The 20,672-nt window shown below is 36.8% G+C and overlaps 1 protein-coding gene across 2 annotated transcripts in view; it reads right to left on the bottom strand.

The window, feature by feature from the left end:
- ZEB2 (zinc finger E-box binding homeobox 2) overlaps positions 1-20,672 on the bottom strand; it is a 131,228-nt gene that overhangs the window by 2,403 nt on the left and 108,153 nt on the right. For both annotated transcript variants that reach the window (XM_061135316.1, XM_061135315.1), the window contains 5 exons: positions 13,900-14,088; positions 12,992-13,206; positions 10,276-10,384; positions 7,386-9,355; positions 5,613-5,793 (listed from right to left, as the gene is read on the bottom strand). In XM_061135316.1, the coding sequence (XP_060991299.1) occupies positions 5,613-5,793; positions 7,386-9,355; positions 10,276-10,384; positions 12,992-13,206; positions 13,900-14,088 (2,664 nt within the window). The remainder of the gene's footprint in view (positions 1-5,612; positions 5,794-7,385; positions 9,356-10,275; positions 10,385-12,991; positions 13,207-13,899; positions 14,089-20,672) is intronic.

The raw sequence follows: 20,672 nt of genomic DNA, 5'->3' as shown, positions 1-20,672 counted from the left end.
AAACAAGGAATTGTACAAAAGTGATCAAGATGGCATCATCGCTGACTTTGCCATATATACCCTCTGCTTGTTACAGCATAAATGATTGCTTTGGAAATGGGCTTTACAGCTCAAACAGGAGCAAACTGCCAAGTCAGGCAGGAGCAGGAATAGAGGAAAGATGATGTTAAGAATGTCTTATCAGCCATATGCTTCTAAGAATACAAATTAGAGAAGAAATCATTTGAAAACACAAAGCAGAAAGATAGATGTCATGGAGGCTGAACTAACCCAAACAGTGTTTTCCCTCTAAAGTTTTCCATGAGATGTCAGCCACTTGTTGAGTGTTAAAATACTCTTCAGCTAGAGAATGCTGTATTTCCTTTGGCATTCCAGGCAGTTTCTAACCAGTGTTTGGAACTTGAAACTGGTGCCAAGCCTAAACACATCTGGTTGATTCCAGGCCACAAATAGCACTGGAATGCCTTCAACACCTTCCATAGCTGCCATACTTAAAAGTTTATTTCCAAAATAGAACCGACAAAAAAAATTTATCAGACTGATGCTCCAGAATTAAAGTCAGAAATGTGTCACGAAGAGCAGTATGTATCATCATAACATACATGAAGTTATGTGCTTATATTTCCTAATACAAATTTGCATTTCAGCAAATCAAAAACCAGCATGAGTAGATTCAATACCATTTTCATTTGCTAAGTGACATTCAGATTAGGAATCCATTCTACACACTTCACGTATTCAGGTATATGGTGATATATAATCTCAATTAGTAATCAAATATCTTTAATAAATTTATTGAATGCCTCTGGGGCATGCTACTATTCAGCAAATGCTGTTGGCTGCTCTATGTTAGTTCATTAATGATCTTTATCTTATTGTAACATCCAGGATAAATTAAGTGATAAGATGTGGTAAACCACAATATTAGAGTAGGAAGAAGTTATTTACCTGTAAGAGGAAAAATTAGAAAGTATTGGAAATAAAGAAGATTCTAGTAATCTGTTTCAAGGCAGCTAACAGTCTGAAGAAAAAAAGTGTAATTCAAACCACACAAGAACTTAACTTTTGGAAAAGATGTACTGAATGAGGTAAACGAGATAACAGAGAAGAGAATGTCAATGGAGCGCCAAGAGTTTGGAAAGAGAGCGTGCTTTTTCATTTGACAAGACCACCGGGTAGGAAGGTAATTTAACAGGAAGCAGAAGTACATTTGGGAAAAAGACAGAGGTTTTGCCTTCCAGAAAACCTCAAGTTGCTATATATGAATTTGATCTCTCTTATGTGTATTTTACTTGGACCTTCAAAAAAATGCTATTAGGAGGTAGGATAAGACGATTCTGACAGTGGTAATTCATTCACCCAGCCAGGGTGGTGCAGAGTTAGATATGGAGGAGGGAGTCTAGAGTCTGACTGCCCGGGTTCAAATCCATCTTTTAAGACCTGCTGTGTAGCCTCAGGCATGCTAACCTCTCCTTCTGAGGATTAGGGTCCTTGTTGGTAACAGGGAAATCATTTGGGGACCTAACTTGTAGACTGGGCACAGAGAGTGAAGGAGACAATGCAGGTAAAGTGTTTACTTCAAGGACTGCACATAGTAAGCACTCAATGAATGTTCGATATTTTTATTTGTATTTATTAGTACACGTTCAGTAATTTCCCAGGTTGTAAGCAAGATGCATGTATCAGGAGCAAAGTACATGGAAGAAATGAATCTGAATGGAGAGAAGAGAAATTGCAGATAAAAACTAAAATCTTTCTTGGTTAACTGTCCTGCAACCTCTGAATGTCTCAGAAGTTCAAGGGCACAGAAATGTTGATTGGTTAGTTCACTACATGGATCAGCTCTGTGAATAATTGTGAACAAACATCACAGTTGATATGGCTCTCTCTTTTCCAAGGGAACAAACCACAGAGCAATGTCCTGAACGAGCATTCTCAAGGACAAGTTCAAGGCCTGTTAGATGTGCTTTGGGGATGCCCACTGAACTGAAGTCTTTAAGATATAGATATTTGATGTGCGCTCATTCTTAGTCACTTCAGTTGTGTCTGACTCTTTGCGATCCTGTGGATGGTAGCCTGCCAGGCTTCTCTGTACATGGGATTTTCCAGGCAAGTATACTGGAGTGGGTTGCCAGTCCCTCCTCCAGGGGATCTTCCTGACCCAGGGATCGAACCCACATCTCCTGTGTCTCCTGCATTGCAGGCGAATTCTTTACCATGGAGGCACCGGCGTAGCCCATAGATATTTGATAGTTACAGGCAGTTGATTTTAAGGGAGTCCTTTTGGTAATAAATAATATGGTTATGTTAAAATACATTAATTCTACATTATGAACCAACAACCTAAAAGAATAAAATGTTCAGCTATTATGTCATGCCAAAGACAGAATTTGAGAGCAGGAGTTTTAGAATTGCACTAAATATTCTACTAATTTTGCACTAAATATTCTACTAATCTCCAGAAATTTCACTGGTAAGCATTTAATATATTCAGTTTAAATAGGAACTGACTTGGCCATTTATCTCTTTTTAAATTGCTTGATTGGTTTACCTGATTCAAATCAAGATGTCCTGGAATTAAGTTTCCACATGAACAAAATTCAGAAAAAAATATCCAAACTGATATTGAGTAAGTAAAAACTTCTACAGGGTAAGTTTTCTTTTTTTCTAATATCAACGTTCATGATTCACCTGACATAATAACTGAAATTAGTAAATGAAAGGTTTGTGGTACGAAGAAGATTATCATGTAACTGAGAAACAAAATTGACTGGGTAATTTGAAATTTAAACTTCACTCAAAAGTAGAAACATTTTTTTTTATTACTTTTCTAAATAAAGTGGGTTGAAGAGCACCTACCTTTCTCAATAGAGAAAGTACTCAATAGATGTCAGATTTAAATTTTAGTGGAATTTAAGTGAATTCTTTTTTTTTTTTTAAGTAAGTGAATTCTTTACAGTGCTTAACAAGAGTTTCAGATTTTTTATTTCTCAATCCTTGTTTGTGACAATTAATTCTATTGAAATCAACAGTTATGTAGGGTTTTCTTCTCTGTCCCAGTCCCAATTCCCAGGAAAAGCAAGCAAGCAATGAGCCATTGGTAAGGAGAATTAAGCATTATTATTTTTGGTGTCTGCTTAGGAAATAAACAGACCGAGGTAAAAAAGCACAGGATCTTGAAATAAGTAGCTCATAATTTCCTTCTTAATTTGAACTATTTTATATGTTAAATTGTAGACAGATGTAACAAATACACTTTATCAATGACACATTCATAATCAACACATAATCAAATGACCATTCAATTTCATTTCCCAACCTTAGAATCAATCAACCCAAAGATGGTTCTCACTTATAATTTTCTTTTTAACACATTCTCAAAGTATAACTAGTGCTTAATATAAACAAATAAAAGGCCTGTGGGGCCCAGTTAGGAAGGAAAGTGAACTAAATTTCCACATATATCATAGCGACAGAAAATTCATGAAGAGCTTCACTTTGATAGAACCTAATACACTGACAGTAGAAAATGTCACGAGATGTTTGGTCAAGAGACCAAAAAAGTTAACACAGTGGAAACTTGACAAGCTGGGAAGCCAACAGGAGGATAATTAATCACAAGTTTAGAGAAATCATTGGATGGTTAGCATCTTGTTGCTAGGCAATGTTTCTAGGCAGCTGATTTTCTCACATCTTAAAGGACCAGAACATTTTTTTAGTACAGTATATTTTTCAAATTGATTATGCATATTTGTGTTTGTCAACTTTGGTGTCTCTCAGCTATCTATAACACCTTGGAGTTTATGGACTAATTTGTAAGAAATAAAGGTATTGGCTGGATGTCAATATATATAATAGCCCTCACTAAAATAAAAGTTTTGCACCCACCATGTAGTAAATGATAGAGTTTGCATATGTTCATATAATAAAACCAATCAGAGAGGGAAAGATGCCTTCAATGATGTGCTTACTGGCTTACTGTAGCTGAATAATGAGATATAAAATATATTTGAGGTTGATTAAGACATTAAAGTAAATTTGGGTATGAAAATATATTTAATCTATAATACATAAATAGGACTTGGTACTAAAGAAAATATCTATTGATATATATCATAAAAGACAAATGTAAGAAAACTGATATTTCAAACATTGAATTATGTCACACAAGTATAAAAACTACTGGGATTTGCTATTCAAATTAGGTTGCTTTTAAGGTATCACTAGTAGAACTTTCAAAATAATACCAATTAGTATCAGATGGTTGAAGAAAAAGAAAACTGGGCTGGTTGAAATAAGAGCGTGTTATTTATCAACCTTGTTCTTTTCACAAATACCCTCAATGCTTAATGTTGCAAAACTCACCCAACTTTTCCACACCCTCAGGTCACCGTGGTCACTTGTACTGTCTCTGTCACATGCCCCGTGAGGGATAAGGGAAGGTACAGTACAAATGCTTCCCAAGGGTGGTTTTCAATCACTAAAAAGGGTACTATGGATTTAGATGGTCAAAATGTGACAGGAAGTATTCACATTCCCTTTTCTTTGTTTTTCTTTTTTGCATCTTTATCACTTTCCCCCCAAAAACATTTATGTTAGGTTAATTTTTTTCCGTCTATATTTTTAAAATGTTTGACACTAGACATCTTGGTTTAAAATGAGAACCTTCCTATAATTTCCAGCCATCAGTATTTTGGTTGCAATCCTTCGTTCTTTCTTTTCCCACCTAGGCCCAGTGCAGCATGCCACATTTCTGGTGAAGAAAAGCTGGAGATGGATTAAGAACAGGGATGAAGCAAAGCTATTTTCTGGTTAAGGGTGGAAAGGGGAAGGAGGGAACACAGGTGTGGCTTCCACACATAGCAGATCAGATCTTGGATTTTGGGAACTAATACTGCTGCTTCTTACAGCCCTTGGCTTTCTTTTGAAAAATTAAGCCATTCTCTCTCTACATATAGGGAAAAATCAGGCTATCTTGTTAACCCTGTTTAATTCTTCCTAAAGAGGAATGCATGAATTGGAAAGAAATCTACATTTAGAAAGTTGTATTTTAGTCTTCCAAATATCAGTAATTTCAGTAGCTCATTTGGCCTATTATTCACTTATGTCTTTTCTTTCACAGTACTAACATTTTTAGTTTATTCAAAATATGGCCAATTTGTAAAAACCAAACTGAATACCAGTGCCCCCCCAATCATGGCTTACTTGATGTTTTGATGATGAAACAAATACAGCATTAACTGAATTTTTTATTGTTCAAGTTTTTCACATATAGGTTCATCACAGCTTAAGAATTTGAAGATATTTTCTGTAGCTGGCTTGTGTCATGTCATTTCGTTGCCCTGGCCATTTAAATACACCTTTGACAGGATTTGTGAATTTGGTGTACAGACTAACTCGAAAAATATAAGACAAGCAGGCTCATAAACACATGAATGATCCAATAAACAGGCAACAAAAAAGTCCTACTGAGCTAGGCAAAAGCATTATTTCTTCCTTGTTGAAGGTATCAGCATATGCTACATCTTATGTTGCACAAGTGTACTCATTAAATATTATGAAATGTACAGCAGGCCGGGAAGCTCTAACTAGCTAGTCAAAGTCACTCATACCTGTGTGTTCGTATTTATGTCGCAGAAGGGAACTGCTTTTCTGGAATGTCTTGTCACATAAGTCACATGCATACATGCCACTCTCTGTCTTCTTGATCTTCTTTCGAGACAGACAGGAGTCGGAGTCTGTCATGTCATCTAGGCCTGACATGTAGTCTTGTGCTCCATCAAGCAATTCTCCCTGTGATATAATCACATAGTTCAACACAGTCGCTTCTCTTTGTGTTTATAACAAACAACTTTGCATGGCTGACATTTGGAGAATCTCGGAAGTGCTCTCTATGAATCCATCTAGTTCTTAGAAACTTTTACTTTCCATAAACAATATATGAGGGTTCACATTTCAACAAAAATATAAACCTTCTCTGCCTTAGGTGATAGAGCTTGTTGTTTTACAAGGATAGAAAATGTTCAACTCTGAAGGTGAGAAAAACATAAACTTCCCCATGTTCCTTAATTTTCTTTCTATTAGGAAATATCTGTGAGTGAGAACTAAACATCAGAATTTGTATATTTTCCAGTGTGCTTAACTTTAGAAATGATCTGTAGCTGCAGAAACCCCATTTTAATTGAATTTTATATTTAGGTACAAAATGTTATTATTATGCAATCTATTTAAATGTATGTCTACCAACTAAAGGCCTGGAGCTATATTTTTATATTTAATTTTCTAATTTGAAATAGGGAATATTAATAACACTTTTTATCAATGTTCTATCTATGTTAAAACAGCCTTCAGCATTGAGCAATAATGAATGTGGATCAGTAAATTATTAAATTTCTTGATATTTATTTTGTCTTGATCCAAAGGAGTGCAAACTTGCATGATAACATACATTTCCATTTGCTAGCCCACAGTTCGCTTTTCTTAGACTACGTTTGCACTAATTAATATTAGAGAAGATTAAATAGGCTTAAATACATTTACAAAGAGGGCAGATGTACTGTAAATTGGAATACTGGAACAGCTGTGACAGAGGTGCACTGCTACTTAGGCTCCTATTTTGTAAACAGGGATTTTACTCCACGATGTTAAAACATACCTGCTTTTATATTTGAAAAACCATAAATTATTCACTAGCTTGAAAACTACAAAGGAAGTCATGTGGAATGTACAAGATATTTTTAAAAATACTCTTCCAAATAAACTATTCTCTATGAAACCAAGTGCACATCAAATTTACATATTATTGCAAATTGTGAGCATCTCTGAAAGTATGTGACTGTCATAAATGTTAACGTTTAGCCTCTATGTAAGTCCTATAAAATACTCATGAAGTGAAGTGAAAGTCACTCAGTCATGTCTGACTCTTTGCGACCCCATGATCTGTACAGTCCATGGAATTCTCCAGGCCAGAATACTGGAGTGGGTAGCCTTTCCCTTCTCCAGGGGATCTTCCCAACCCTGATTGAACTGAGGTCTCCTGCACTGCAGGCAGATTCTTTACCAGCTGAGCTATCGGGGAAACCCCCCAAATACTCATATCAGCATATAATTCTGAAAGCAGATGGATCAATCTAAATAAACCTTAATGATAAATATTAAGTTCTTTATCTTTTCTTAAGGCACAATTGCTTGATAGAAAGGGTCCCACTGTTTCTCCATTTATTTGTCTAGCCCACTCAGTTTTAGCTCCAAGTTCAAACCCACTCTTCTATTTCTGCTGAGAACACAGCAATAGATTTTTTTCCACTAAGATTTTTTCCTACATACACGTAAGCAATATAATTTTCACCTCCTCTCTTCTGATTCAAAAAAAAATGTCTCATTACCTGAAATCCTGGTTTCCGCTGGTACTTTCTCCTTTGCTGCATGTCAGCAAAAGTAGCTGCTCCAGTTGGGTAAGTATAGGCCATGTGTGGTAGGAAGCTCATCTGATCCAGTCCTGGGTATGGTCGCAGTCCAGGGATGCTAGTCTGGACCGGTGGCATGAAAGCGGCAGGGGGGAACGCGCTTTGTGGAGGAAGAGCTGTGTAGAGAGGTTTGGCACTAAAGGGGTTCATGCCGAACACTGGGTTAGCACTTTTGCTGTCCAGATTGTTTGAATTTGAAAACTCTTTCTTGATAAAAGTCAAGTTCAGAGGCTCATCTGAGTTTTCAGATGACGAAGAAACACTGTTGTGGTCTAAATTTATGCTGCCAACTTTCGTTTTGTTCTTTGTGGCTATAATACTTTTGGGTTCTTTCATTTGTTTTGGTAACGACAGGTCCAAAGGCTCAGCCTGGAGCTCCTCAGATGAGAAGCTGTTTGGAGTGTAAGAACTACTGTGGGAGTTTTTAGAAGACGTGGAGGAAAGATTTAAGGGAGAAGGAGTGTTACTCCTTGAGTGGTCCAATTTTTCAACTGGTTTAATATTGGTAAAATGGGAAGGTTTTGTTAGCCTGAGAGGAGGGTCACAATTCGTAACACTGTTGTGGAGTTCTGCTATAGATGGTGACGTTATGGAGTCCATGGGTTTTACGGGAGACCTGGGTAATAAAGAGTCTTTTGTGGGAGGGTTACTGTTGGGAGCTAACGGCTTGGAGTTCCTTTCCAGTGATGGTGACCTGGAATTTGAGTACTGGTAGACTTTTCGTTGCTCAAACCATTCCTTCACAAATTCCTGAGGAAGGCCCACAGCAATGGAAATTTTCAGCAGTTCATCAGAGTTGGGCTCCATGTTCATAGCATAATATGCTTTAAGTACAGACATGTGGTCCTTGTATGGGTTGATGGGGCTTGTCATTCCTTTCTCAGAAAGTACAGATGACAAGAGGAGGGCTTTATTATCAACAAATACTCCGGCTTTGTTGGGGACTATGTTTTCATGGGGTTGCAGGACTGCCTTGATCTCTTCATTCATCTTACAAAGGTAACGTTCATGCTGATGCAAAGGAATGGGGCCAGGAAAACTTTCTTTACAGAACTGGCAGGAGAATGGAGTGGATATGTTGTGGTTCTCAATCATTTTGTCATCGGTGACCAAATCTATTAAAGTACGCAGCTTCTCTTTCTTTATATTACTGATCTGTCTCCTTGAGTCAGTAGTCAAGCTCTGGAGGCAAGCTTTGGCTTCATTGACTTTTTCTAACGTGTAGTCAATAATACTTTTAGTGGCACCATTATGACTTACTACTGGAAGACCTACGGGTGGAATATTAGGAGAAGTAACTCCTTGTTCCTCAGGTTGAGAGCATGGATCCTTCATGTGATAACCTTTCAACTTGGAGATTTCTTCAGCCTTGCAGTCCATTTTTTGTCTGGAAACTGTGTTGTCCACAATCTGTAGAACCTTCTGTACCTCGCTTAAGTTACTATTCATTGTGGGAAATCCAAGTAAAGGGGCTTCCATCCCTACACCTAAGTGCTGCATTGGACTCTGAGCAGACGGATGAACTCCTAAAGGGCTGGTGGCTCCAAGTGCACCATTCATAAAAGGACTAGTGCCACTAAACCCGTGTGTGGCCATAAGAACTTTATAGTCATTGAAGTCTAGTGGTTCTGTTTTAATTTTAAGTAAGCCTGTCTGTTCAGACATACTAAGTGGTTTTCCATTCTCCAATTTGTTTCTTAACTGGGTAATGGCCGAATTAGTAGGAGAAGAAGAAACAGAATTAGGGGAAGAACCTGTCTTGATATTGTTTCTCATTCGGCCATTTACAGAGATTAAGCCAATACATTTCTTGCTGCTGATGTGTGAGCTGTAGGAACCAGAATGGGAGAAACGTTTCTTGCAGTTGGGGCACTCGTACGGCTTTTCACCTAAAATGACAATTAAAATGAATGTTACTTTTTTTCTTTTCTTTTTGATAGGGCACCAATTGCAATCGTCTACCCAGGCAAGAATCTGTGCAATCAAAGGAAAGGAACCCAGTGGGGCACCTCTACATTCTAGGTGCTTAAGATTAGAATTATGTGGCTATAACTGTTTCTGGGCTTTATCTACCCTGGAAGGACATAATTCAAGATGTTAGCAATGGAAGGTGAGGGCTATCTGTGCCTTTTTCAGCCAAGATCCAAAATCTTGTCTTGCCATCGGCAGCCTCCTATTTAAACAGAGTGTTAGATTAATGTGTGGTCAATAGCACAATAAAGATGTCACAGTATTTAAAGGGAAGTGTAGCCATGGCTTTAATCAACTCTGTGAAGATTCCATTGATTCTACCAATCCAACTAGTCCTTTGAACAGCATCCAATTTGGTAATAAAATGCTTGGCAGAGCTATCAAAATAGTTATAAAGAAGAAATCTCAGTGGTAAGATGTTGTTCTGAAAATACAGCTTTCAGGAATCAAGGAACACTTATCATACAAAAGCTCTTATCCAAAATTCTTCCACATTCTTCTTTCAAGTTTGGGTATCAAAAAATGAATATCCTTCAGAATTTGCCAGCTGAGTTTCTTCAGGTCAAAAACATTTTAAAGGACAAAAAGGACCTTCTAGATTTCACAAGAAGGCAAAACATGTGCAATTTTCAAGAAGTACAAGCACTCCTCCTCTGATTAGCAGTGCTACTGGTGGTACTGTAAGGCTCACAAAGGCAAAGTGGGCACACAACGCTTCTGACATACATGTGTAGTTCTAAAAAACCACAAACAGGATTGTGTACATTTTATACAATCTTTAGAAAGGCTCCTAATGAAACAAAACGCAAAAACAAGCACCAGCTCCTCTACTACTCACCACTGTGGATTCGCAGGTGTTCCTTCAGATGGTGTTTATATTTGAAGGCCTTGCCACACTCCGTGCATTTGAACTTGCGATTACCTGCTCCTTGGGTCAGCATTTGGTGCTATAAAAGGAGAAAGACTGACATCAGTTTTGTGCAGGAGGAACAAAGGAAACTTGTTACAAATATTTTTAAAAGGCCTCTATTTTCAGACAGGCCAAAAGGTTTGAGTGCATGTTTATTTATTTGCCCAGTCTTTCAGAGTTGCAATAAAAGTGATAATGTTGGCAATAAAATTGGAACAAATAAAAAAAAAAAAGTGCTTTCACATGCGCATCCAACACTTGCTTTAGAATTATCTCTGTAGTCTCTTTTCCAAAATGTTTCTTTGAGCCGTTGGAGATGAGAAAGCATAATTGCAAAGATGTTTGTGGCTCTCTGTGTTTACTGCAGATTCTAAAATCTGAAGATTCCCTGTTGGAACGCAACGATTTTGTCAAGGAAAAAAATAAATATTATACTCAAAATCCTAGTCTCCCCGAAGAACTCCCCACACAAATAACTCATTTTTCTTTTCTGTATTGAGGTATACTGAAGCAATACTAATTTTAAAGAAGAAAGAAAGAAATCTCACATAAATTAAAAAATTCTTGACTATAAATATTTCATTATATGATAAGCATGTTTAAATACCCCATTCACAGTGCTAGTAGCAACTATAAACCCTGTTTTTCCTGAGATGTTGCATGTAAGATTTGATTCATTATCAAACGTAAGAGACAACATCTTGGGCTAGAACTGCTTGAGCAGTTTTATCACAGGCCAGTAGGAAAGACTTCAACGACCTGTCCTTTTCCTTTTTAGTAGTGTGCTAGGGAGTAGGGACGAAAAAGAAAAAAAAGTTTGCTGAAAAGACAAGTTAAAAGCAGCAAAGATATAATCAAACACAGCTGACCTTTTTGAACAAGGGAAAAAAAGCACTGTGACTTAGAATTCCGAAAAAAAAAAAAAAAAGAAAGAAAGAAATACAGTCATCCACTCTGGATGTTCAAGGTAGGAGGCCAGCCTTTTTCAAGCAGCAATGACACAAAGGCCTTTTGCAAAAAAGACAGTACAGAAACGGTATGACAACTGCTAGGGTGTGCTGAATCTTCCCACATTCCTAGTGAGACAGATGGTGTTACATGGGACACGGGGAGGTTTGTTCAAACAGCAGCAACCTTCAAAGATCAAGCGGAGCCCAGCCCGCCGAGCGCCATTGAGGGACCCGCGCTCATATGTTGCTGAGTTGCATAAACAAACAGCAACAGCTGCTTTGCCTCCCCCCACAGCCCTCAGAGGACTACTATAAACTTTAGTTGTGCCACTGTTAATATGATACAATCATTTTAATTTACTAATTGTAAATGCCATGAGCAAATGAGGGGACTTTTCAACACCAAAGCTACCATTCATAATGCGCCAGCACAATCACACTTCTGCATGTGAAATTTAAAGCAGTTATGCTAGATAAATATCTAGGCACTTTTTTTTTTTTCCTGGAGTTTTTGTGCATATAAGCAAGGGGAGAGAAACTGTTACATAAGTGTAACTAGGCAAGTGGGGTTTTTACAACTGAACTTGGAAAAACATGCAGGTGGCAAGTTCAATGAGATATAAATGAAATGATTTACATGAGCTATTTTCTTAAAATAATGAAATTCCATAATCCAGTATCATTGCCATTGCTTGATTGTGTTTGCTTATTCTCATTTCCCTTATTCAAAGAAAATAAAGCCCATAAGAATTTTAGAGAATATCTTGTTTAATAATTTTCAAAACAGATATGGTGTCAAGGTTTATATAGGGTGATTCCAGAACTGTAGGGCCAGATATTGAGACTTAAGGCACATCAGTTGTGTTACCATCCGAACACCTCATAATATCAATCTGCAATGAACTCTCCCAGGAGGACAGAAAAAGCAGTTTTGCTAAAACATTTAAGGGACACTGTGAATCATTTTAAGGATTTAATCATTTTTAAATCATTTTAAGGATTTAAGAAGCTATACTGTTGAAGATAGAGTCTTTATTTTGAACACAAGTAATCCAAAAGGCAGAGTAATTTTAATATTTAGCAACAAATATGAATATCAAGAAAGGGTCATTTTTATTGCATATACACATTTGAGTATTAATACAGTTTATTTTATATAAGCATGCATATGTATTATGTGCTTTTTGATTTTCCTTAAAACACTTAATTAGATTTCATAAGCTAGTAGCAGCTTGTAAAAATAGCTTAAGTAATTGAAGATGTTATGTGACCAATGAAAAGAATACATACTTCTTTTACTATGACTTAGATTTTACATGGAAAAAAAAAAAACTAAGTAAAACTAGGTGAAAAATGGAATTAAAATTGCTGAGATGTTTAATAATGTATAATTAAAATGCTACAATTTCATTCACTTTTTGTGGAACATAAAAATGAAACTAAAGTCAAGTTAAAGTGCAAATAAAATTTCTAAATTAGAAATTAACACACTCATTCGATCGTGAACATAAGACTATTAAATCATATTAGAAGAGACCATCAAAAAATCATTTAGACCTCAATTAAAGCTATTACCATTAAAAGATCTGCATCTTCAAAATGCCATGAAAAATTAATAATGATTGCCAATCAAAGCAATATCGTTTCTCTAAGGGGTTATTATAGAAAGAAATCACTTAAAACCAACCCCCCACCTGATCTGTCCCTGGCTTGTGCGTCACCATATGCCGCTCGAGCTGGGTGCGGTAGGCAAACGTGTAGCTACACAGAGGGCAGGAAAAGTTCTCTTCATTCTTCTCGTGGCGGTACTTGATGTGCTCCTTCAGTGATGTCAAGCGCTTGTAGCCCCGGTCGCAGTAGGGGCAGGTCAGCAGTTGGGCAAAAGCATCTGGAGTTCCAGGTGGCAGGTCTGTAGCCGAGAGACGAGAGGGAGAGAAGCGGGCCAAAAGGTCAGTAAATCAATGGCAGCTAATGGGCTGACTGCCCAGGATGGTATGACAGGAATCACTGCAATCTGCTCCACGAGGGTGCCATCGGCGCACGTGGCCTCCGTGCACGCCAGTCCCCTTGCACACCCAGGACAGACTTGTCGGCATCAGCTCACACTGCGCTGGAAAATTAATTAATTACTGGAGCATTTGGGGGGGAAATTTAAACAGCTGATAAATGAGGAAATTCTCTTTAGGTGACTGACAGTTCGTAGGAAACCTTTAGTCACAGATGACTCAGGGATTCATGGGGTGAAGGAGCTTTTTGGATACCAGTAAAGAAGAACAAAAGGTGAGGGTCAGAATCTCTAAACTTTTTTTTCCCCTCCAAAGTGAAATATTTCGGAAAGATAGGAATCCATGTAGATATTTTTATCTCTTAGAAATAGGCTCTAATTGTTCTTGTTCTTTATTGGATGTACAGATGACACAAATTTGCTGACAAAAAAATTTCACAATACCCTAAAATTACAGTTCTAATCTTTGCTCATGAAATTCCATGCCTCTGCAGCTGTTCTTCAAATTTTAAGGTAAACACCCAGGCATGTAGTGCATTTGTAATTCTAACAGCTGCAGAGGTCAGCGTCGTGGCTAAAAATGAATTACAGCCTCACCATTTTCTTCCTGCCCATTGGCCTCTGGCGTGCCAAGGCGAGACAGCTCCTCGGGGGCTTCTGGGTAAATGATGGCTGTGTCGCTGCGATGAAGGTACTCTTCGATGCTGACTGCATGACCATCGCGTTCCTCCAGTTTTCTTTTGGCAAAGTATTCCTCAAAGTCTGCTGTGCAATTTGCATTCTTAACTGAAATGGTAAAAAGAAGAAAAAATGTCTTTTCAGGACCTTCTTCCCAGGAGCCTCCGTCTGCCTACATCACTGTAAGACACGTGGACTTGCAAAAAGACTACAAATACCTAGTTTATTTGTAGGAAGTGTTGCTGATGACCACTTATTGATCGAATGGTTATTCTCATAATATATGTCAAAAAAAGAGAACACTTTGCTCTAAGTTAAATAGGCATATTTTATTTTCCTCTTCCTGGAAGATGAGTCTGTGTGCTTTGCAAAGAATGACAGACATTTTAAAATGTTTTTCGGGGAAAATGAAAAAAAGAACTATATTCTAAGATCCATAAACATGAGAGATAATATGAGCTCAAAGCTACTCTAATAATATATATAAAACTTTCTTTTTTTAAAGAAAGGTGTATTCAGTTTTTTATAGTCCACTAAACTTAATGTTCCTCACCACATATACATTCTGTTGCTAAATGTAAGCTTTTAACCCTCCACTCTCTGAACATCACAGACCAGGACTACACAGTTCAAGAGAGATGTAGAAGGATGGATATTCCCAGAGAGATAATAATGAGATTGTTAAAAAAAATTCAAGGAATGTTGGAGTTTACCCTTGAAATTTCAATGTTTAGCTCAATATTTTAAAGTTGTTGAAAATAAAATTAAGCTCACACTGATAGAAATAAAAAGTAACAGATCGAGTTAAGAAACTGGCTATCTTGCAATATGATTTTGATATGACTTTTAACTTTTATGACTCTGTTCCCATGACATGAATAACAGGTGTAAACCAATGTTAGCAACTTGTGTCCCAAGACTGTATATTGGAAACTACTAGCTATATTTTTGAAATAAGTTGTGGCTTAAATATCCTAAGTAAAACTTTTACGCATAAGTCAGTGTTGGGAAAGTGGGTGCCACATTGTTTTCTACCGGAAGTAAGTGAAGAATAATCCTTTGCTCATACAATCCATGGTGGGGCCAAACTTTCATAGTTTTTGAGAACAGTAAAGCTTGATTGCACTACATTCTTCATCTCACCTTCTCTGTCATAAAATATACTACAGTATTGATATTTGTCATCCTAATTCCCCCCGGCAATTTGTGACAGGGTGATGTTCAAGCAAGCCAGTCAATTTTTATTTTTGGCTTTTACTGTTATGACCGTGTATGAGAAGACTAGAAAGTGGAACCTTCCATTAATCAATAAGTATTTACTGAATGCCAGGTATGTGATAGGCATCATGTTTTGTTTTGATTAGCAAAAAAAGAGACCCAGCCTCATTCTTCAGGAAGTCATGAAAATGATCATTACAACCGATATTGTCTCAAAAATAGTTATAATAATACAAACTCAAATAAGTGTTATGAAAGAACGTTACACGGTGGTATTACAGAAGTAACAGGGGGACTTCACAGGGACCTGATGGAGTCTGGAAGATCAGGAAAGCCTTAACTGAGAAGCATGAAGTTAACTAACTTTAGAAGCTAAGGTAGAACAGTGGTGACTGGGAAGAACATGGACCATTTCAGAATCTGAAAGGACTTTGCTAGAGTGTGGAGAGAAAGAGGGAGCTTGATGTAAGGGTAAAGAGGAAGGTAGGGACCAAATCCTGCAGTGCGCGCTAGTCCTGTTAAGGATCTGGATTTTCTTCTAAGACAAGCAGGAAGCCACAGAAAGATATCAAGCAGGAAAGATGGCGGGGTGAAATTATGGGTTATCTGCATTTTCAAATGACAACCCTGGTTACAGTATGATAGGGACTGCATGAAGAGGAAAGTTAGTTATAGTCCACTAAACTTGGAAACCAGTTAGGAGTCTCTTGCCATTGATTGGGCAAAAGATAAAGGTTACAAAAATGGTGAGGGAGATTATAAGAAGTGGTTGGATTAGATTTGGGGAAAGCTTGGATGTGCCAATGAGGGAATGGTGAAGATCCCCACCCCTTTTATGTTTAGGCTTTTCGAATTTGATAGCTGGTTAAGTGACATCAGCAAGCAGGAAGCACAGGCATTCTAAAAAAGATTTGAAACTATGAATGAATACATTGGATCAAACAAAAGGAAACTGGGAGCATTACACTTTGTAGACTATTAAACTAAGTGCTAACAATCTGAATACTGTGATCTCAAATGTTTCTCTTTTGCCACTCTAACTTCTGTTGATTTTAACACGAGCAATGGTCTAATTCCAGGACCTCTTTCTAATAGAGGTTTGGAAAGTGCAATAGTAGATTAAGATTTTGTATCTTGAAATTTTGTTTAAATCTTCTCTTAGAATTTTCAGTCTTAACATCTTTTCTAAGTAGAATATGGACATTGATTAAGATCACTTTCCCTCTGATCTATTCAAGCTGCCATGGATGTTTTCCAAAGGATACTTGGTGGTGACTGTGATGGTATCATTTAACTTGCACCATTAAGTCACTAGGGAGGTATGAAGGAAATGCCAGCTTGCACAAACTATTTATTCATTGTTTTGGATTATCAAAATAACTTCAGATCTATCAAAAGTCACCTTTTAAGTGCAAGAAAAGATAAAGGGGACAAAATGGTTGGATCCAAAATGAACCTTTTTTTAACAACTTAACTGATTTGATCAGGGATTGACTTCTTTATTAGCACCATGGCAGTAGAAAGTAAGGTGGTAGTGATTTTCCAAATTCAGATCTAGTTAAACATTGTCAAATGTTTAAGACATGATTTATTTTAATTTTTCAAGAACACTGTCCCAGTTGAAGATCCTTAGTGTAACCCAGTAAACATGGATAGATATACATTTAATATCATCCTAATTTTATCCTGATATTTCAGCAAGTATTTGAATTATCTGGCTATCTTTGCATGAATTTTTATTTGCATATGAATGTTTCCATCAGAAATGTAATCAAATGCAAATTCAATTGGATTTGCATTAATAGCCTTTCAGCTTAAAAGGGAGGAAAATTCTGATTTTTCTGGATAGGCAAACTAAACTGCATCTAGATACACTACTGGTATTTGGAGAGGCAATTCATTCAGCAAATCAAATCTGGCCATACTAGATTTCTATGTCAAGTGTGATGGGGACAAAAGATATCAAATCATGTGCTTTTGTTAAGGATCATCTTTGATCATCTTTGTAGCCTGAGCATCAAATATATTGCCTAGAAATTAGTAGGCACTCAAGAATCATTTATGGAATGAATCTGGAATAAATTACGTCCTTAACACTAATCTTGGTGTAGAAGTCTTCTAAAAAAAAGGAAGCATAAGATAAGACACCTATAGTTAGGTGTAGGAACCTAGACCTACTATTCAAGTAATTGTAGAACAATTACGCGATAAACTGTATAGTCGTGATCATAAGTTCTTGCAAGAATTTGATAGGGCTCAGGGGAGTATTCAAAAAGGGTTTCACGAAGGAAGCCAATCATTTAAATCTATCTGCTCTATCAGGATTTTTCTTCCTGTGGTATAGATATGCTATTAGTTATATATCTTAATATCTAGAGTCACTTAAGTGGGTTAGAGTCTAGCCTTCTATGAACTAGGTATAACCATCATGGATGAAATGTGATTTTCCCTAATCTTGGTATGGATACTAGTAACATATGGTTACTAGTAAATGGTTTCTCTGCTCAGTACCACAACATTCTCCTTTGCTTGGGGTGGTTCCCCACCGTCCCTATTGCTAAGATTTATGGTACTCAAGGCAGCTGCCACGTTGTTGCATGATCCTGCTCCCCTAGATGCAGTGGATCAATCTGCACCTGAAGTAAAGTGAAGTGATCTTAGCTCTCCATCCTGTAGGTCAAACCATTGATTGGTCCAGTGGTAGTCAAGAATCCCACTGAGTTTCAGTCAATCTCTTTCCCATGATTTTAGGATTTGTTTCCAAAGAGAGCACCAAGGCAGACTTATATTTTCCAAGTGACTACAACTATACGATGTAGAATGAAAGACCTGATAAATCCCATGTAAAATAAGAAAATTTACGAAGAGAGAAAATGAAGCAGATACCTAAAGAAAAGCAGAGACAAGATGACAAGCTGTGACAGCAGTTTTCTAACCACACTTATTCCTGAGGTCAATCTGCACCTGTATCCTCCCAGAGAGCAAAAAATTCCTTCTTCTACCTTAGGCTATGTTGTGTTTCAGTCTACTAGACTCCAAAACACCCTGATTGTTACAATTCTAGAATAAATGATGGAATTAAATTTTGGATACTCTCAAAATTGTCGGGAAGGAAAATGTTTTGATTCTATTTGGAAGTCTGCATTTTTGTTTTTTACAAAGATTTTGTAATACTGTATAGCAGAATCAGAGATGAGGTAGAAAATTTGCTAGAAAGTTATAAAATTCCTCACTGCATTTTTCTAGTCTAAAATCAACCTCATTTTCTTTTCTATTTTTCTATAATCCTCTTCACTCCTCGATCTCCTTGGAAGAACTGCCAAAACACACTGACAAAGGATATTTGCATGGTATTTATGATCAAGCCATAGCAAAAATTCACAAGAAACCTCAAGTAATTTCTTCCCATACCTTCTCCAGAGATTTTGCATTTAGTCCTAAAATTTACCCTGATGTCTTGCAAATATCTCAGCCTTCCCTAAGGTCTGGTAAACTTTCCTCTGTCCAAAAAAAGAACTTCATTAATTAAAAATGTTTCCTCATAGCCAAATGTGTTTTAATATTGTTAGGGTAACTTTCTAAGTCCCTTTAAATCAGAAAAGCTCAAATTTCTTGTAAATATGTTGGTCACTCTTACTAATGTTGTTAATTAATAATACTTTCATAAAAACCCTATGTCTATCTTAGGTATTAATATTTTTGATAGATAATGATAAATACCAACATGGACTGACTTTTCAAATTACTGCCTAAAAGCAAGCAGTGTTAACCTCTTGAAATTAAATCTCTAAATAAAAGATATTTATTGGTCTCTTTAATAAATCATTCATAACTCCTGTTCCCTTCATAAATATTTCTTAAAGATTCTTAATACTCTTTTTTAAGTATTTCTTTTCCTAAAATTATTTTTATTACTCTTATTTTATTTTTTATAGCCATACCCCACGGCATGTGGAATCTTAGTTCCCTGACCAGGGATTGAACCTGTGCCCCCTGCATTGGAAGCATAGTCTTAACCACTGGAGCACCAGAGAACTCCTAAGATTCTTAATATGCTTACAAGTAGTTAACTTATAATGAGACCTTGATACTTGTTCCATCTCTTTTTTCTGTTTCCTTTCATTCTCTCACCATGTATTTTCTTTCTTTGTTACAAGCATGTGTTCATGTAGGAAGACAGATACTCTATTAACACTGGTCTATAACCCAGCATGATTTTCACATTCATTAAGAAATTGAAGAAATATATTTGACTATTATGCTAAGCCATTTTAATAAATATCAAAATGAATCAATAATTCTTTTGGAAAAGAAAATACTTTGGAGGGTCTAGAAGAGCTGAAGCAAACACCTATAGAAACTGAGTAAAATCATTCATCCATCCCTTTGTTTAGTAACTGTTTATTGAGTGCCTACTAGTACCAGAGCGTTGGATAGGGATAGAACACAGTGATGGTGACTGAGAACTGCTTTTCTACTCTGTGAGTCTCATATTTAGAGACAAGTACATAAACTGAGTGTGATTCTGCAATACACAGACATAAATACATAAATGTGTATCAGAGGAAAACAAATACACACATACACACTTCCTTAGTATAAAGTAGAAATTACAATTTATAATATCTGCTTTTACTCACTTCAAATGTCAAGGCAAAGGGACCTGAATCTAGATAACTATATCCGTCATCTTTTTGAAAAAATAAGCTCTCTTTAAACAACATTTTCAATGGTAGGAAAACACGGAAAATTATTTTTGATTTAGTCATTTGTATTGAATTTTTTAAAGAAAGCCCATATTCACATTTGTTGAATATAAATTCTCATGGTTACTTTGTTTAAAGTTGACTAATTAATGTAGGATACATATTTTATCATTAAAAATGGATGCATGGCTTTCTGCAGAAGGCTTCCAGAATGCACAGTGGCACCAAATATCTAAAAGCAACCTTGAGGAAGATGATGTTTTTCTCATTAGATAGCCACACAGGCTACCCAACAGAGCCTCCAGCTGCTACAGAGGTGTGGGTAAAGCCAGAAAAGTCTTGTCAAAAGTGACAAAGCTTTCTTCTCTTCTTGAGAATTAGTACAGTGTCTGGACTGGTCTCTCCATGCTGGCTCTGATGTGGCTTTCTCCTGAGAACACATGTTCAGATGCCAATGAGTGTTCCCCATGTGTAAGAGCGTCAGGAGTGAAAGTTCCAAGGGGACGGGACTGTGTAGTATTCTGCAGAATCAGATACCTCCCCCAACAGCAGGAAGCAGCCCAACTGGGGACAGAGTCTAATTTTAAAGTGAGGTTGTTGTTTTTTTTTTTAATTGGGGGATCATGAATATCCAGATTTAAAGACTACAAACCCTTCGATAGTTTTGCTGTCTATGTATTCGTATGAAGACCACTCCTTTAAAACAAAAATCCCCAAGTTAGATAATATGTGTTTACCTTTCATATACCTGTGAAATCTAAAATTTTG

The sequence above is a fragment of the Dama dama genome, chromosome 33, assembly GCF_033118175.1.
Source record: "Dama dama isolate Ldn47 chromosome 33, ASM3311817v1, whole genome shotgun sequence".
Lineage (NCBI taxonomy): Eukaryota > Metazoa > Chordata > Mammalia > Artiodactyla > Cervidae > Dama > Dama dama.
This window is presented reverse-complemented; position numbering and strand designations above follow the sequence as displayed.